General features: G+C 45.6%; 1 protein-coding gene across 1 annotated transcript in view; it reads right to left on the bottom strand.

Annotated features, from left to right (window-relative positions):
- Positions 1 to 17816, bottom strand: part of LOC133135265 (dolichyl-diphosphooligosaccharide--protein glycosyltransferase subunit STT3B-like) — a 64569-nt gene that overhangs the window by 17186 nt on the left and 29567 nt on the right. The window contains exons 2-4 of the mRNA XM_061252148.1: positions 7671 to 7779; positions 4725 to 5012; positions 575 to 640 (exon numbers count right to left, since the gene is read on the bottom strand). Of these exons, the coding sequence (XP_061108132.1) occupies positions 575 to 640; positions 4725 to 5012; positions 7671 to 7779 (463 nt within the window). The remainder of the gene's footprint in view (positions 1 to 574; positions 641 to 4724; positions 5013 to 7670; positions 7780 to 17816) is intronic.

The raw sequence follows: 17816 nt of genomic DNA, 5'->3' as shown, positions 1-17816 counted from the left end.
GCAGGAGGCCTTCAGCGGCTGTTGCTCATTTCAACGGCTCAAACTGCAGGCTCGGAGCCAAGGCAGAGCCGGCATATTTCACAGAATAGCCCGCAGTGGACCACACATCAACGGGGCGGTAGGGTTAATCATTAAAGAGCCATTTCTGACTGGAAATCTCCTCAGTCTTAAAACAATCCCAAGTCAATAGTTGCACTCGTGCTTCCCTTTCCCACACTGTAGCTGAATCTCCTCCAAGCACTCCCTGTAAACTTTGTCCCCTGTTAACTTTTCAGCACATGCCGAGTAGGAGCTGCCACCAACTACAAATCATGTTTGGCAAACAGAATCATATTCTTAATCATATCAAGTTTAAGGGTGGGGGGGGGGGAGCCAGCTGTGCCTAGGAATCTGCCAACACACGCACAAATTAGCAATACTGGGGGAGCAGAACTGAATAAAAGTTTGTTTCTGTTCATCCATCTTTTTTATGGGGCCGTTTCTCCCCCCCGATTCCGCAGACTAGCGCTGCTCCCATCCGGAGCGACGCCTGATCGAAGGCACGGCAGGCTCTCTTGCCGGGACCGAGACTCACCATGTAGAAGTAAGACAGGCAGCAGCCAATCGTCCAGAAGACCGAGCCGGTTTTCACAGACTTCACCTGAGAGAGAGAGAGGGAACATCGGTTAAATCAATCGTAGCCTTACTTGCAGAATGAAGCCAATAATCCAAAATGCAGGAGCTTCATTTCAAGTGAACAGATAAGGTAAATTAAGTGGCTACTTAAGAAAAAGCTATTAGCGCATTTGTCCCGAACCCTTTAACTACATTTTCTAATTAAGGCAGAAGCCCAAAGAAATAAAATATGCAGCAAAAACAGAGAGAAAGGGAGAGTCTTTTCAGTCAGACGCCGATATCGTTTGCTTGTCCCGGTCACATAAAACTGACACACCGCTCTAGGGTCACAATGGAGAATCGTGATGGAGTGGTGGGGAACGCAACCTTCACTTAATGACAGAGCCATGTCCCTGTAAGCCAGGCACAGAGAAAGAGGAGAGAGAAAAGGAAAAAAGAGAGGGGGCCAGCCGCGTGCCAGCGCGAGGAGCAGAAGCCCGGCCCGCCCGCCTGCCACAGCGGAGTGCGTGCGGAGCGCAGACACACAACACCTCACCGCCGGCTAATTACATCCCCTTACCTCGCCTCACACGGCTTCCCCGCGCCAGGCCGACAGCGGGGGAAGCAGCGCAGAGGGAAACAGGGGATTCAATTATAGATTAAAAGGAGGTGAAAGAGCGAGATTAAGCAGCGCGCTCATTAGGGGACTGAAGGAGGAGGATATGAGGCACACCTGCACCTTTTAAACAAAAACACTGACACTTTTTACACACCTGGAAAAGATGGTTTGGCAGAAATAAACTATTTTTACCAGTGTAAACCTGGTAATAAGAGGCCTTATTACACTCTCGAATAAGGAGTTAGTCATGGTACATGAAGGGATGCTGGCCAAAAATGGACAAATGTTAACTCCCACACAGCAAATGCAGCAGTTATGAATAGGATGCAAGTCAATGCTTTAGTGTTTCGGGTGCTTTGGCCCTCTGGGAGTGCTGTTTTTCCAGCTCATTTAGGTCACATGACCTCCTCTGCACACCAGTACAGCCTAAGCCATGGAAAGTGCCATCTCAGGGCACATTTATTTATTTACTTTACTCTTATCTAGAACGTATCAATACACGGTAAAGTACAAAGTGGATATAAGAGCAGAGACAATAACGGCAAACAAGTAAATCAACAAGGCAAATAGTCTCCAACTGCATCCTAACAGCCTAACTAAAACTGCCAAAAGGGCCAATTTAACTCAGAAAAACATTAGCTCACAGCCCTAACAGTAGCCTGCACTGCCACACAGGAGCTAGCAAATCTGCAGGCTAACACACGGCTACCAGGCACTATAAACAATGCGCAGTAAAACCTTTACAGCACCTGTATATTCACAGCACAATTGGTTTTGGGAGGAACTCAAACCCAGTCGGAGGGACAGGACCTAAACAATTCAGCCAAACCACTTCCCTGCTAAACACAGCAGTGGGGCAGGAAAGATGCTCTCAGCGGGGAGTTTAAGAGTCACAGGGTCACCTCAGTGTTGCATGATGCAGTTGGAGTTAAGGGGCCTTTTTATTAAGGCTGACCACTCAAACCACAGGCCAAGTGAAAATCTTTATATAAAACAAACTTACAGAAAAGGGGAAGAGCCATATAGAGGACAATATTGGATAATAAATAATGCAATACAAAAACATAAATCAGCAGTGAGCCCCTCCTACTCTGGCAACAGGCCCCTCGTACTCCACATGCAAACCCCTCCAATTTCAGGTACAGTTTAAAACATGAGCTCCCTCCGAGGGTGCAATAATTAAACACATTACCAAAATTACGGTAAGCAAAGAAAAATACAGGATTGAACATTTCCCTCCAGGCAGTGAGAGGCGTGTGCTGGTTTGCGATCGGGGCTGGAATTAGCCTGTTAGTGGCAGTGGTGTAGACAGGTCTCCTGGGCCCACAGACACAACGTTGGCAGCATTAGGCAATCTGAGCCCTCCGGGCTTTCATTAATTACACCTGCAGACTCAAACTCCATTTATACCCTGCAGATGTTTAAAAAAAAAAAACCCACCCCTTTCATTCTCCTTAATGAGGTTTTGCCATTCCATTATTCCATTACATGCACTTTAACTAGATAAGGGAAGTAATTTTACAAATGAATCCGCCCCCCTCCCCCTAACATCCCTTCAAAAATAATATTTGTCTAAGTCACAGGAGGACATTTTGGGCTTCCATTCTAAAAGTGCACAGTCGCTGTTTTTTTCCCCCCATTGCTTGTTTTTGGGTCTTGTTTTAATTCAAATTACAGTATGTAAAACAAGCTCCACTTTCACATTCAGTCAATGCAAAATATGTGTTCGGTTGACGCAGTACACCCGCCTGTACAAGACAATGAATCGGCATAATGGGCATGTCTTCCCCCTGCCCCCAGGATCCCCAACCAGGACATTCAACGGTAGAACAATCCACCAAACCTCTAAGGTTTTGAAAGACAAATCTCGACAATCCATCAATGAACACGTACTAATTATACAGCTTTGTCTCACTCTACTGGGCCAACTAGAATGTATAGCCTCCTCCTCCACACCCTCCTCTTACCGCTGAAAGCCAAACACACAGATTTGTGTCCGCTGATTCTCAAGTGGGCACGGGGGAGAAAATGCAATTACCGAATCCCTGGATGTGTTCGGTCAAGCAGGCAAAGAACCTTCCAGAAGCATTGCTCAGGATTGGCTTCAGGCTAGTTTTCCTAGCTTGTAGTGATAAACTTGACAGCGGGTGAACAATATCATCCCACGCCCCCTGATTTCATCATTTTAATTGTGTATTGAAATTTCCCATCGCTATGGTGATGGGCTACAAACGGCAGTTGGTAGCCAGTTGAGTGGTCACATTTCAGACAACTGGGGTTGGTTGACAGTGTGTGGGCTTTCCTGGGATAGCCGAGCATCACCGGCCTTCAGCTCTTTCAACATGCAAAATATTGAAACACAAATGAAACGGAGAGAAAAATAACTCTGTGATAACAAGAGTGCTACATTTACAGTGCAGGGTAACGGATTCCCCAGCAAGGCATAAAGCCAGTATTCAATGTGTGTACACATTTCTTTCAGACCATGCTGTGGGCGGTATGGCTCAGGCAGTAAGAGCATTCGTCTGGCAGTCGGAGGGTTGCTGGTTCGATCCCCCGCCCGGGCTGTGTCGAAGTGTCCCTGAGCAAGACACCTAACACCCAAATGCTCCTGACGAGCTGGGCGGCGCCTTGCATGGCAGCCAATTGCCGTCGGCGTGTGAGTGTGTGTATGAATGGGTGAATGAGAATCAATTGTACAGCGCTTTGGATAAAGGCGCGATATCAATGCCAACCATGCTGCCCATGGCAGAATCTCAGAGTTAAATGACTACATGCTAAGCTAAGAAACAAACAAAATGACCTCACAGGACAACCACAAAGGTAACAACAATCAAGTTTCTAACTTAACACAACAACCGAACAACCAAGTGCTTAGCCTGTTCAAACAGAACACAATCCCTCTTCAGAGTCTAAGGCTGGAGCCATTCTAAATTTATTTGGGGGTTAGGCCACCATATGCGGCAGAGAGCCAACAAGTGTGGAATTCTGCAGAACTGCAGCACTCGAGCCAATCCAGAGTCAAACTCAATTTTCCATAAATGCTTGATGCGGTTCATATCAGTACCAGTGTCAAGCAGCTCAAACCACCGGGAGACTACTTGTGCTCTGTCGACGGTGGCACTGCCATCGTGAAAGACTGCTCTCTCTGCTGTACCTTTGGAAAGTGATCATTCCATACTGGTAATGACTGGTAGAGAGTTATCACCTTCAATGTTCCCCTTCATTCAAGACGTGAAAGATAATCTTTTCTATCCGTATGGATTTCCGCCTAAACAGCCTATAAGTCAACTCCACTGCAACCTCCACTATCGATTCTGGGAGAGTGCAGACAGCTATGTGCACCTGTCAGAAGCACCCAGTGTCAGTCACAAGTAGAGAGGTGCAGGTGTAGTACATACTGTTCTCACTCACAGATGTGCAGGTGTAGTACATAATATACTCACTCACAGGTAGAGAGGTGCAGGTAACATTCTCGCTCACATAGAGGCAGAGGTGTGCAAGAACTCACCCACAGGTAGTATGTGAACTGGAGGGCGAAGATGGCGATGCCCTCGTTGTCGAAGGAGCCAGCCACGGAGCGGGAGATGTATCCGGGCACGATGGCGATGAAGCAGGCGGCCAGCAGCCCCGCTCCCTGGTTCCAGAGCTCACGCGTCAGAAGGAAGGTGGAGATGGATGTCAGGCCGCTGAACACGGGGGCCAGGAAGACGCACACGTCCCGGATGTGCACCGTCACGTGCAGCAGGTTCAGCACATAGTGGATAAGGCCCGCAGTGACCATCAGACCAGGGTACACCTGACCAGCACAGGGAGTGCAGGAAGGGGAGAACCAGACAAAGCAGAAAAAAATACATTATTCTGAACTATTTTCTGTCCATGATAGATCACTAATTGAAATTAAAATAGCATGTCCTTGAAAGAGGAAAAGCTGGAAAATTACACTGGGAAGAAACAATACATGGGCTGCAAGTCTTTGTTGAAAGTTATTAAAGGGATAGTTAACTTTCTAGGGCTTCACATGTACAACCGTTAAACATCAGCTGCTTTGGACAGTGAAAGTGAAAAAATATATAAACAAACACAGAGGGCACCATCCTTTTAAACTATTAAGCAGAGACACTTTTGTGTCAGCAGCAGACAGATGCCTGAACTACACAAAACAGGCTTTTAGTGTCTGATGGATGCTTGTACCCAAGGCCAGGTGTGCCAAAACTGTGAATCTAACTCTAAGAGTTTTATTAGTCAGATATAAAGTAGACAACTGCCACAAGCCAGTGTGCTAGTGTGGCCGCAGAGATTACTGACGGGGAGGGGCGGGTTAAGGGGATGGCTCTGAAGTTGTTTGTCACAGAGGTTGTTGACGGCCACGGAGGTTTGCTACTGACATTAACGGGGGTACCAGCAATTATGTCTGGGGTCAAAGCATTTATTTGGCCCTCACGGATGCAATCCTGCTGGACCTGCTGGATGAAGTTGCATTTAGTTTACATTAAACGTTAAAAAACCATTGTGACCACTTATGACAACTTGCCCCATCAGTGTGTAAGTGAACACCACCTACTTCACTGTCTATAACTCTGCACTGAAATAAGATATTGAGATGTAATGAATACAAAATATGTGCCTGAGCCTTCATTCTTTCATTAGGTATGACATTTATTCCACTGTGAAACATTGCACCCAAGAAATGCACAAAGAGGGAAAAGAATGGCAGGCTCTGCTCTTGCCTACAATTTGTTCAGTTTTAAGGTTTATTCTCCTTTGAAACTGGCTTGCACGACACAGCCCCAGTAATCTTCAGCGAACTTGTTAGCAGACAGCAATATGGCAGTTGTATTACCACCAAGGGTGCAGCAAATGGTAAAGGCAGTGAGGTTCAATGGAAAACATCTATGGGCCAAACAGCCTTTTCTGTTAAAAGCACTCGGCTATGCACTACGAACAAAAACACTTGTTTTGGATGTGATTAATAATGAAGTGAAATTCTGGTTGATGCAAAAAAATAACTAAAAATGCAGGCAGTTAAACATATACTGACATTTTGGATGATGCAACTTTTCACCTAATTTGTATTCATGATGCATTCATGACACAGCTAATTTGCATTAATAATGTGGACTGGCTGAACTGCAGAATGTCCAAGTGAGAGTAGAGTGAGAAGAAAGCTGCTCTGAAACAAATTCTCATCATTAAAAAAGTATAAGTACTACCAACAAAAGTTATAACATTGTGAGAATCAGTATGAAACGCTGAACATTTCAATTAATAATATATGTATATTGTGTAAAAAGAGAGAGTAATGATAAATGTTTAAATTCCAACTACCACCACTCTAGAAACTGAACATTCCGCCACTCCATGGAACTTTTTTCTCTGGAAAACCTTAAATATCTCGGAAATTAATATGGATATCAAAAAGCTTTCGGGACTGTGCGGGACGTTTTCCAGTTGGAAAAAACTGTGGGAGGAGTAAGCGGACAAAAATCTGGCAGAATAATAATAAATAAAACTTTTGGATAACAATAGTGCGTTTCTTTCATAATCACATTAATAAAAAAGAAAAGTTATTTTTTACTGTTCATTCACTTAGATGAGATTCAATCCAGCATTGTTCAATTTAATCCATTGACTCTCAAACAAGTCTTCTTGGTTTCTTATTCTAGAAGTCATTTTATTTTCTCATTTATGTGACAATCACAACCGCGTTCCATTTACAGCCATTCGGCACAGGTTAATCCTTGTATGGATTTTGAGAAACTCCCTTAGGCAATAAACTATTTTATGCGGTTACTATCAGGGCAATGCACATTCAGGTTAAATGGTTCAGACTGAAGTTTTATTTTGAGGGCATCTTTCCAAAATGGCAAAACCAACCTCAAAACAGCTGTAAATCCTCTTTAAAAACAGCCTTAGAGTTGGTCTGTAAAAGCACACATCTAATGAGATTGAATATGTTAAACTCATCATAAAAACAAAAAGAAAATGAGTATTAAAAAACTAAGTGAGTGTACACTGCCAGAAGAAATTTCCACAAGAACGTAAGGCAAACAGGACACTCAGAGTGGACAAGGCCAGGACAGGTCTTAAGAAGACTGAGGATCCAGAGATACGCAAAGCTACAGAACCCACATCCTGTTCTGCTTAAGAGGAGGAGGAAGTGGCACTAAACAAATCAGCCATGGACACGCGTGCCTGTCTCCCAGTGCAGTGGGTACTACACACACCGCCAGAGTTCACTACAACCCCCCACCATCCTGGGTACAGAGTGGCTCTACTTACAGTTCCCCCCCCCCCCCCCCATCATCCTGGGTACAGAGTGGGTCTACTTACAGTTCCCCCCACCATCCTGGGTACAGAGTGGCTCTACTTACACTTCCCCCCACCATCCAGGGTACAGAGTGGCTCTACTTACTGTTCCCCCCCACCTTCCTGGGTACAGAGTGGCTCTACTTACAGTTCCCCCCACGATCCTGCCCAGGGGGTACCAGGCCCTCTCGTCGAACCAGTTGAGGAACTCGTAGAAGCCGTTTGTTGAGAGGTGATGCGTTGATCTGTAGTTGAACCTGGAAGAGAAAGAGAATGGTAAGGGTCTACAGAGCAAGCAGCTCTTGGACGAGAACTCAGCCACTGCAGGGAGAGTCAGAAACAGAGAGAGGAAGAAAGAAACGAAAACAGACCAAGGCTCACTCTCTAATAAAGTGCTTGGAAACAAAGACCAGAACCTTTTACGATTTTCCGATTCTTTCCCTAAGAGCAGTCACATACAATTTGTAACGGCAGACTGCATTTTCATCAGCATATCTGCTTTCAGAGTCAGTGCTCAGGGTGCCAGCAGGAAGCTCAGAGCTGCCCAAAATGCCTTTCCTACAACACTCCTATACATTACAATTTCAACAAAGAACAAGAAAATTAAAACAGCATCTTGTTTCCTCAGCTAGACCATAGCCATATACTGTAATCAACACACACCTACACATTTACACCAAGAAAAGCAAGAACTCTGAAATAAAAACATTCAGGAAATTGATTTCCTCTCATCGCTCTATTTATATCTCGCAAAGTGCAAAGATGAAAATTAATATTATGATAATGCTTTACTTGCAGTGACTTGTCCTTGTTCCTGATTAACATAATGGCCGGCTGATTCCACAGACAACGGAGGCGAATCAGCTTTTAATGATGATTTAAAAGCTTTGTAAAAGTCCTGGTCATCCAATGAAATTCGTCTTCCACCTTTTGTGATGACATGAGATGAGCAATTGAAAGGTCAAGTGGGCATTGGCAGGCTGGGCCATGTATATGAATCCTGAAATGGCAGTAGTAGTTGGCGGGAATCGCCGTGGCAATCAAGGCCAAGTCTTGGCTTGGTGAGCCAACTGGCAGGCGTTGGACACCGCCTCTGACAGAGATGACATTTCCAAAAGGGTGGGCAGAAGCACAGCACTCTCCCATACTGGATAAAATACAGTGCAGTCTATGCATTTGGACAAAGACACATTTTCTGTTGTTTTGGCTCTGTACCCCAACACATTGAATTTGAAATGAAACCATGAATATGAGGACTATGTACAAAAGGGCTGTAATTCCTACACGAATCACCCAATACGGACGTAAATAACCACAGACAGTCTGCACTTTAACTTAATATTATTCCATTTCAAATCCAGTGTCCTGGAGAACAGAGCGAAAACAACAAGAAATGTATCTCATCCAGGCCAGTGCAGAAATCAGTCGTGCAAACATAGCTTCAAATGATGAAATGTATCGAATATATCCAAAATGATTAAAATGTTTATGCTGTACATCTGGATGCACCACAGATGCAGGTTAGTTCAAGGGCAAGGACCTAGAAGGGAAGGCTCACACTCCCATTCTGGCTGTGATCCAGGAGGCTGCCATTTTTAAAGTAATTTCTTTAAAACCACTAAAGTTATAAAATGGCATGTTCACTTCCACAGCCTGTGACTATGAGACACCATCTACACTGCCTGTGTTAGTGCCTATGGGACAGCATCTACACTGCCTGTGCTAGTGCCTATGGGACAGCGTCTACACTGCCTGTGTTAGTGTCTATGGGACAGCATCTACACTGCCTGTGTTAGTGTCTATGGGACAGCATCTACACTGCCTGTGTTAGTGCCTATGGGACAGCGTCTACGCTGCCTGTGTTAGTGTCTATGGGACAGCATCTACACTGCCTGTGTTAGTGTCTATGGGACAGCATCTACACTGCCTGTGTTAGTGTCTATGGGACAGCGTCTACGCTGCCTGTGCTAGTGCCTATGGGACAGCGTCTACGCTGCCTGTGCTAGTGCCTATGGGACAGCGTCTACACTGCCTGTGTTAGTGCCTATGGGACAGCATCTACACTGCCTGTGTTAGTGCCTATGGGACAGCGTCTACGCTGCCTGTGCTAGTGCCTATGGGACAGCATCTACACTGCCTGTGTTAGTGCCTATGGGACAGCATCTACGCTGCCTGTGCTAGTGCCTATGGGACAGCGTCTACACTGCCTGTGTTAGTGCCTATGGGACAGCATCTACGCTGCCTGTGTTAGTGTCTATGGGACAGCATCTACACTGCCTGTGTTAGTGTCTATGGGACAGCATCTACACTGCCTGTGTTAGTGTCTATGGGACAGCATCTACACTGCCTGTGTTAGTGCCTATGGGACAGCATCTACGCTGCCTGTGCTAGTGCCTATGGGACAGCGTCTACACTGCCTGTGTTAGTGCCTATGGGACAGCATCTACGCTGCCTGTGTTAGTGTCTATGGGACAGCATCTACACTGCCTGTGCTAGTGCCTATGGGACACTTTAATGATAACCAGTGTTCAGCATAGGCATATAACGCATTACACTGAAGATATCCAGCAGACAAATTAAGCGTTTGGTCTGCTAAATTCCCATCATCCAGAGCAGGCAGGCAGCTTCAGCAACTACTTACAGGTTGCAGGTTTGGTTAGCCTACCGCCTGTACCACTGAGGTTGTGCCCACAGGCTAAAGAGCCTTAACCTTAACAGCAGTAAACATTCAGCTATATGAAGGGATATTGGCTCATGTGTTCCAGGACACCGTGGATAGAGCAGATACTACAGGAGCAGTTGAATAATGCAGCAGGATAGGCTGTGCAGAGTGGCCACAGGTGGCTCTCAACAGCTGGCACATGGCTCACTGAGAAACTACTTGATCTACCTGCCCCACCACCCCCATCTCACTCCACCCGAGCCTCCACTGCACTCAGCACAAACACTCATCTCCGCCTTCTCAGTCTGCGTGTTATGAAAGCAGTCTGTACAGTAGGGTCTGTAGCAGTTTCAAACAGACTTTGCTTTATGCTAAATACAGTGGATACACACCTGTGTTTAAAGGCAGGGGTGCATTCATAAAAAGATCAATGTCAGTGTTCTTTCCCTCCCATTATTTTAGTTCAGGAGTGCTCTTCAGGCTTGAGTGGATGCCTCAGATAAATATAATTAGTTCCTTTCTTTTCTGCCCTCTTACAATTTGGCAGTGACATCTTTTGCTGACTAAGAATATAAAATAGTGCCACTTTCCTGAAGAGGAACAGATCAACAAAAGCTGAAATGCATTATGTTTTCATATTTAATATCTTGGCGTGCCACCAACAAGGGCCTTCTTCCTCGAATGCTTTTTAGCAAACGATCAAATTCAGATTATTTATTCAAATAGGAATGAAAAACCATAAACTATGCTCAGCTGGAGCAAATAGCATACACTGAAATTCTTCTTCATGTACCACACAAACAGTGCTCCCTCAGAGACGGAGAGGAGAAAAGAGTAGGAAAGGAGCCAGTTTCTGCACGCTACTCCTTTTCTTATGCAGAGTGACACTCGTGCGCCGAAGGCACACACCAGGGGCCTCTGACATCACACCTAATATCGACCCCGAAGTGCTGGAGAATGCAGCCTGTGGCCAATCAGTGCAGCCAGTGCAGGAGAAACGAAAACACATACAAGGTACGGCCATGAGAGAAGATGGAGGTCAGATCATGCAGAGGTCAGGGTGACATTAACACAGTACAGCCTGTCTCTTACAGTACATGGATCAAGATTCATTCTGCTGAGTCTGCTGAGAACACTTGCACAGACAGACCATAGACTGTAGAAGGGTCACTCAGTGAAAAATCAACCAGAGGTGTTGATTGTGTAAATGTTCTTTATATATTCAATAAAGAACATCCAAAACATTAGCCTAATTGGACTTGACATTCTCGAGATAGTAGCTCTCAAAAAAGCGGGGGTGGTACCCAAAACGTCACTCTAGTGTAAATTGGGATGTGTGTCGATTTTGGAGCATCATATCTTCATTAAAGCTATGAAATTAAAATGTATATTCTGACAAACTTTTCTGTCTACTTTCAGATTAGGAAAAATCATGATATCATTAAATCAATCAAAACTGATGTTGGAAGACAAAGTATATTTTATTGTGAATTACTGTTCTCTCTGAAATGATCAAAACATGCCAATACATAGCAGTAACAACTCAATATTTTGTATACAAGTAGGCCTATTATACCTTTTGAAGTACTCAAAGTTTGATCGGAAAGCTGACGTAGGCAGTGATCAAATACTGAAAAGAAAACCAAGCAGCACGATTTAGCATATTTGAAAGACCATAACTTTTTGTTCAAGCAGTATTAAGAAAAAAGACTGAAAATTCTGTCAGAATACTTTTTCAGATTTTTCCCTGCATTAATGTCAAAGATACGAAGCCCCAAACCAACCCCAATTTCCACTCCGGCTTTCAGCCAGTGACAGCATCTGTGGCTCGCTCAGTGTGAAATAACCTGACGTAGGCGAGTGGCCTCCGCACCACGCTTTCACAAACGACCCAGCTCCTCCACCCCCAACCAGGCAACAGCACACCTTGTTCAGCAGGTGCCCGTCAGAAGGCTTCATCCCAGGGCCTGCTGCTGTGAAAATTCTCTACATTAACACAGCAGCAAGACCCATGAGATGAACCAACATCGTCCACCGCAAACCGCAACAATACGGCCCATCTACAGTCATAAATATGTGCACTGCGCAGCAAGCCCCAGTCATCGCCGTGCGCATTGTCTGAAACTGCAGCAGACTCAGCTACCTCAGCATCCCACCAGTCCATATCGACGTTACCTTGAGGACACAAAAACATCAAGCGGGGCTTTTGTGCCGCTGCGTTTTGTGCGCTGCCAGAGAATGTGCGCATGCATGAATTTAACAGAAAAAAAAAAAAAATGTCAGCAGAGATGTAATTTCAAGATTAACCTCACAAGTCAGACAATAATTAAAGGGGGGAGAAAGGAGGCAAGGAAGGAAATTGAATTAGAGAAAACGGGGGGGATGGGGAGGAATAAATGCAGGCAAAGAGAAAGAGAGAGAGATAGATGCACTTTAAATGGAGATAGAGAGATATATACACTCAGTAAGCACTTTATTAGGTATTTACTAGACTTATTTTTTTAGAGTCATTGGTCTCACCGCTGCTGTAGCACTTAGAGCTTTGATGCGTTGTGTGTTCAGAGACGCTGTTGTAATGTGTGGTTATTTGCGTTACCGTCACCTTCCTGTCAGCTTCAACCGGTCTGGCCCTTCTCCTCTGACCTCTCATTAACACATTTTGCACGCTGAACTGTTGCTCAATGGCTGTATTTTTTTTTTTTTTTGCACCATTCTCTGTAAACTCTGTTTGTGTGTGAAAATCAGCAGTTTCTGAGTTATTCAAACCAACCATCATTCCACGGTCAGTCACTTAGATCACATTTCTTCCCGCATTTGGTCTGAAAAACAGCTGAACCTATTGACCATGTCTGCATGCTTTTATGCATTTAGTTGCCGCCTCTTGATAGGGCTGGGGGTACAGCCATGGTGGTATAATGGTGATATGACAGCAGCAGGGCCATGCTGTTTCCATGTGGTCGATAAAAACATGACTACAGGATAAAGAGCGAAAGCCCAAGTGATGTGTCTTTCAAAACTAGGAGAGAGAGAGAGAGAGAGAGAGAGAGAGAGAGAGAGAGAGACCAAGAAAGAAAGGGGAGAGCAGCAACATTGCTGCAACACCCACGCAACGCTTCTGTGAAGCTGCTGTAATGTGAATACAAGTCTGGGCAGTGCTTCTGTCCAGCAACCTGGGGGCTTGCTCTGGGCCTTGGGCTTGTGGGATTGTGCTGTTGTGGAGAGGCCAGCTCTGAAGCCTTTAGTAGAACAGGGACTTGGGGCTAAGATGGCGGGGTCTGCAGGACAGATGCTCTACGGGGGGATACAGACGTCCAAGCAGCCATTTGAGGGACCTGTGGGATGCTAAGATGGCGGTGTGTGCAGGACAGATGCTCTACGGGGGGATACAGACGTCCAAGCAGCCATTTGAGGGACCAGTGGGATGCTAAGATGGCGGTGTCTGCAGGACAGATGCTCTACGGGGGGATACAGACGTCCAAGCAGCCATTTGAGGGACCTGTGGGATGCTAAGATGGCGGTGTGTGCAGGAAAGATGCTCTACGGGGGGATACAGACGTCCAAGCAGCCAGTGTTTCTGACCTCACATCTGGTTCCTCGCTCGTTAGCCACAGGTGTGAAGGAGCAGGAGAAGAGACGCGGTGGCGGGATCTGGCCGCGGTCCGGGCGATAATGATGTCCCTCAGCACAGACCACGCTACCACCCCCAGCTCAAAGCCAGGCCGCTAATATGAGCCTGCTCACATCACTCACACACCGACTGTACAACTGGGCCCAAGGTGACAGGGGGGGGGCCAATTTAAAATAACAAATGCGACTCATTTGTTTAGTTTTTACGCTCCTGAACTGGCACTATATAAAAGGCGCTATATAAATGCAGACCATTTACCATTGATCGAGGCTCGAAATTGACCATCTCATCTCTGGCTTCCCGTTTAAGTACAGTTTCGTGCGGTGAGTCAGAAATGTAATGTAAACGCCCCCGTTCCACTCCAACCCTTCCATTGCTAACAGGATTAATCAGTGCCGTGTCACACAATGAGGTACAACTCCATTAAGAAGCCAAGGTGTTGGGACAGCATTAGGGGGGGGGGGTCACAAGTGAGTGGTTCAAGATGGCAAGGTAATAGGTCATTTCTGGCACGTTTCTGACAAATTATTATTCAGAGCCGAACTGCTTTTTCATCCACCCTCCCAGAATTACAGCTTGCTTCCATTCAGATGAACGAGCCCCGTGCACACATTCATCTGAAATATGACAGAGAAAAACAATTCAATTTCCTCAGATTCACAGACCTAATATTAAAGTGGAATGTAAGTGTGTGTGTGTGCGCGCGCGTGTGTGTGTGTGTAGGTGGGTGTGCTTGAGTTGTGTGTATGTGTGTGTGTGTGTATGTGTGTGTGTGTGTGTGTGTGTGTGTGTGCTTGCGATGTGCGTTTTGTGTGTTGTGGCAGAGGGCCAAAGCTATTACAGTTCTACAAGATCAGGTGAGGATTTATACAGTTGTCTATTGCCATTGATCTATAGCCCTCTGCAAATTGTGGCTTTCTCCAAATAGTGAGACTGCCTTGCAGGACTGTACACAGGCCCAGTGATGGCGGTCATAAAGCAGGGAACAGGGTTGAGGGGTGACTGATGTTGCAGTCCGCACAGCCGGTCAAAGCCATGTAATCAGTCATACTCAATTCACAGGAATGCCATTAATGAGTTTGATTTGTTTGTACCACCATGTTAAAACTGCATACGGACCTCTCCCTACAACTTATTTACAAGACAAACAAATGGTGTGAGTGTGCGTGTGAGTATGGGTTTTATTTTGATTGGTGAATTAAATTCCCCAGGAAAATGGAGGATGAGGCATCACCTCTCTCAGAGCTGGTCTGTACTAAACCATCACCTCTCTCAGAGCTGGTCTGTACTAAACCATCACCTCCCTCAGAGCTGGTCTGTATTAACGCATCACCTCTCTCAGAGCTGGTCTGTATTAACGCATCACCTCTCTCAGAGCTGGTCTGTATTAACGCATCACCTCTCTCAGAGCTGGTCTGTACTAAACCATCACCTCTCTCAGAGCTGGTCTGTATTAACGCATCACCTCTCTCAGAGCTGGTCTGTATTAACGCATCACCTCTCTCAGAGCTGGTCTGTATTAACGCATCACCTCTCTCAGAGCTGGTCTGTACTAAACCATCACCTCCCTCAGAGCTGGTCTGTACTAAACCATCACCTCTCTCAGAGCTGGTCTGTATTAACGCATCACCTCTCTCAGAGCTGGTCTGTATTAATGCATCACCTCTCTCAGAGCTGGTCTGTATTAATGCATCACCTCTCTCAGAGCCGGTCTGTACTAAACCATCACCTCTCTTAGAGCTGGTCTGTACTAAACCATCACCTCTCTCAGAGACAGAGAAAGTGGACAGAGAAAGGCACGTGGATATCGGGAGCTCTGTGACAGTTTGCAGATCAGTGAGTGTGCTTACCCCACATACAGTGGATTGAGGACAAAGCAGTGGGCAGAATGACTCCAGCAGAACCCTGGCCTCTTCCACCTCACCCTCACAACCCCAGAGTCTGTTCAATAAAACTCAATTTCACACTCTATGGAGATAGCTATATAGGGCTTGCTTCGCTTTCTCAAGAGAAAGGCCAAAAAATACATTTTGTTCTGGATGGTGTCACTGAGTTTTGGTTGCATCCATTTTGCTGTTCTTGCCCTGGTAAACTCCACATTGTCACAGAAAATGGCGGATTTTTCACAACAACCACCGACCAATAGAGGAATATGTTGGTTACCCAAGGCCAGCTCGTTATATGTGGTTGCCAAGGCACAAACGTTTGTGTCTATAATTTGGAGCACCTTACAGGTGAACCGGAGGTTATGTAAATTTGTAAAATACATCTCAATTACAAAACATTCAATTCAACGGCTTATAATGACAGAAATTTACGAGTGCAGCAAACTTAGAGAACATTTCATACACTTTTCCTTCCCTACACAATTCTTTTGGCTTCATAACTAAATGTAACTGAATTTGTATTCAGCCAGCTTAATGCAAGCAGACCAACTGAACAAAACAACTTCAAGACTGAATACTTGGTAAAAGAGGGTGGTAGAAGAGAGAGAATATTCTAACTGCAAAAATTCAAGATGCATGTATAGAACCTGAATACACAAATATGTGCTGTTGGCATCCCTCTAACCAGAGGCTGATTTAGAACAGCCATACCAGGTGACTGACATTGGCCAATCAGTGGCATAATCAATCAACTACCAATACGCCCTGAGAGCCAGATTTGCATCTTGGCAGTATAAAATATCCATGGTCAGAATGAAAAGTATGTATTTTTGTCTCTATTGTATTTGTAAAAAATGTATATTCTGAAAACTGACTCATTCTGCCACACATTCCACATTACGTCTGAGACAGGAAGGTCAGCCACAGAACACGGACAGAAGCTCACACCCCCTAGCACACGCCGGGATCTGGTGGCAGATTACGCTTTGCCCATTAAGGAAATCTGATTGCTTTGGGTAATTTCCCTTCAAGCAAACAAAATAAATTCTTCTACATGTCACTTCCCTTCATGCAAGCCTGACGCTTCACGGCTCATTACACCCTGCGACTGCTAGGCTGTCTTCCCGGGACTCAGGGGAGGATTTAGCCATGAACCCCGCCCCCTCCCCTGTCCCCCACCCGTCCCCCCACCCGCTCCCCACAACCGCCCCGCAGAATCCCATTTGTCACTGTCCTCACAGAAATATAACTAAATATAACTTCAGGAAGAATGATTATCGAGACGGGCAGTGGGAATAAGTGGACAGCTCGGTAATCTCCACAGCCAAACGTCTCTCTCCCCTCTCCAGCGGCGTACGCATCCAGCCACTGCGCCGAAGCGCTTTCAGACCTGCTGAAAAGATTTACACCGGCCGCATATTAAATGCCATGACGCCTCGTCACATTCCCCGAAATATTTTCTCAACAGACCGCCCTGCCAGGGCTCGGTGAGTCAGCGCGATGCTTTCCTTTACCGCCAACATGCCACAAGCCACACTGCCACGAGCCCCTCCGCCCGCCCCACACCAGCCATCTGGGTTATTAAAAAGTGTCGCCGCCGGCTGGGCTTATGCACAAGACTCCCGATATGACTCCTTTCTTATTTGCACAATTGGGAAGTGAGATGAGAATTAATCGGTTTGTTAGCCGAAACTACGCTAAATCCCTCTGAACAACAAGAGGGTATAAAATGGCACAAATAAGTGTGAATTCTGAGGCTGAGAAACGAACTGACACTGCTTTGGAAACGAGGAACACACTTCCACTGAATGAGCTTCACACCACAAACAGGAGCTCCTGAAACGGCTGGCCTACAACCAGAAGAAGCAGAGACACGAAAGCAGAGCAGAGAAGATAGAGGTAGAGACTAACTTTTAATGAAGTCTAGAGAGGGGAAGTAAAATTAGGAAAAGGCAAATGAAGGTACGTAATTGTAGTAATTTAAGGAATTAACCATGAACTCAACAGGACGGAGAAATGGCATCAGCAGTACTGATAAAGTTTGGAGACAAGTATCAAATTGAAAGACAAGTTGCTGTATCTCTTGTGAAGACCGGCTGTTGGGACATAAAAGAATGC

This window comes from Conger conger, chromosome 1, assembly GCF_963514075.1.
Source record: "Conger conger chromosome 1, fConCon1.1, whole genome shotgun sequence".
Taxonomy (NCBI): Eukaryota; Metazoa; Chordata; class Actinopteri; order Anguilliformes; family Congridae; genus Conger; species Conger conger.
This window is presented reverse-complemented; position numbering and strand designations above follow the sequence as displayed.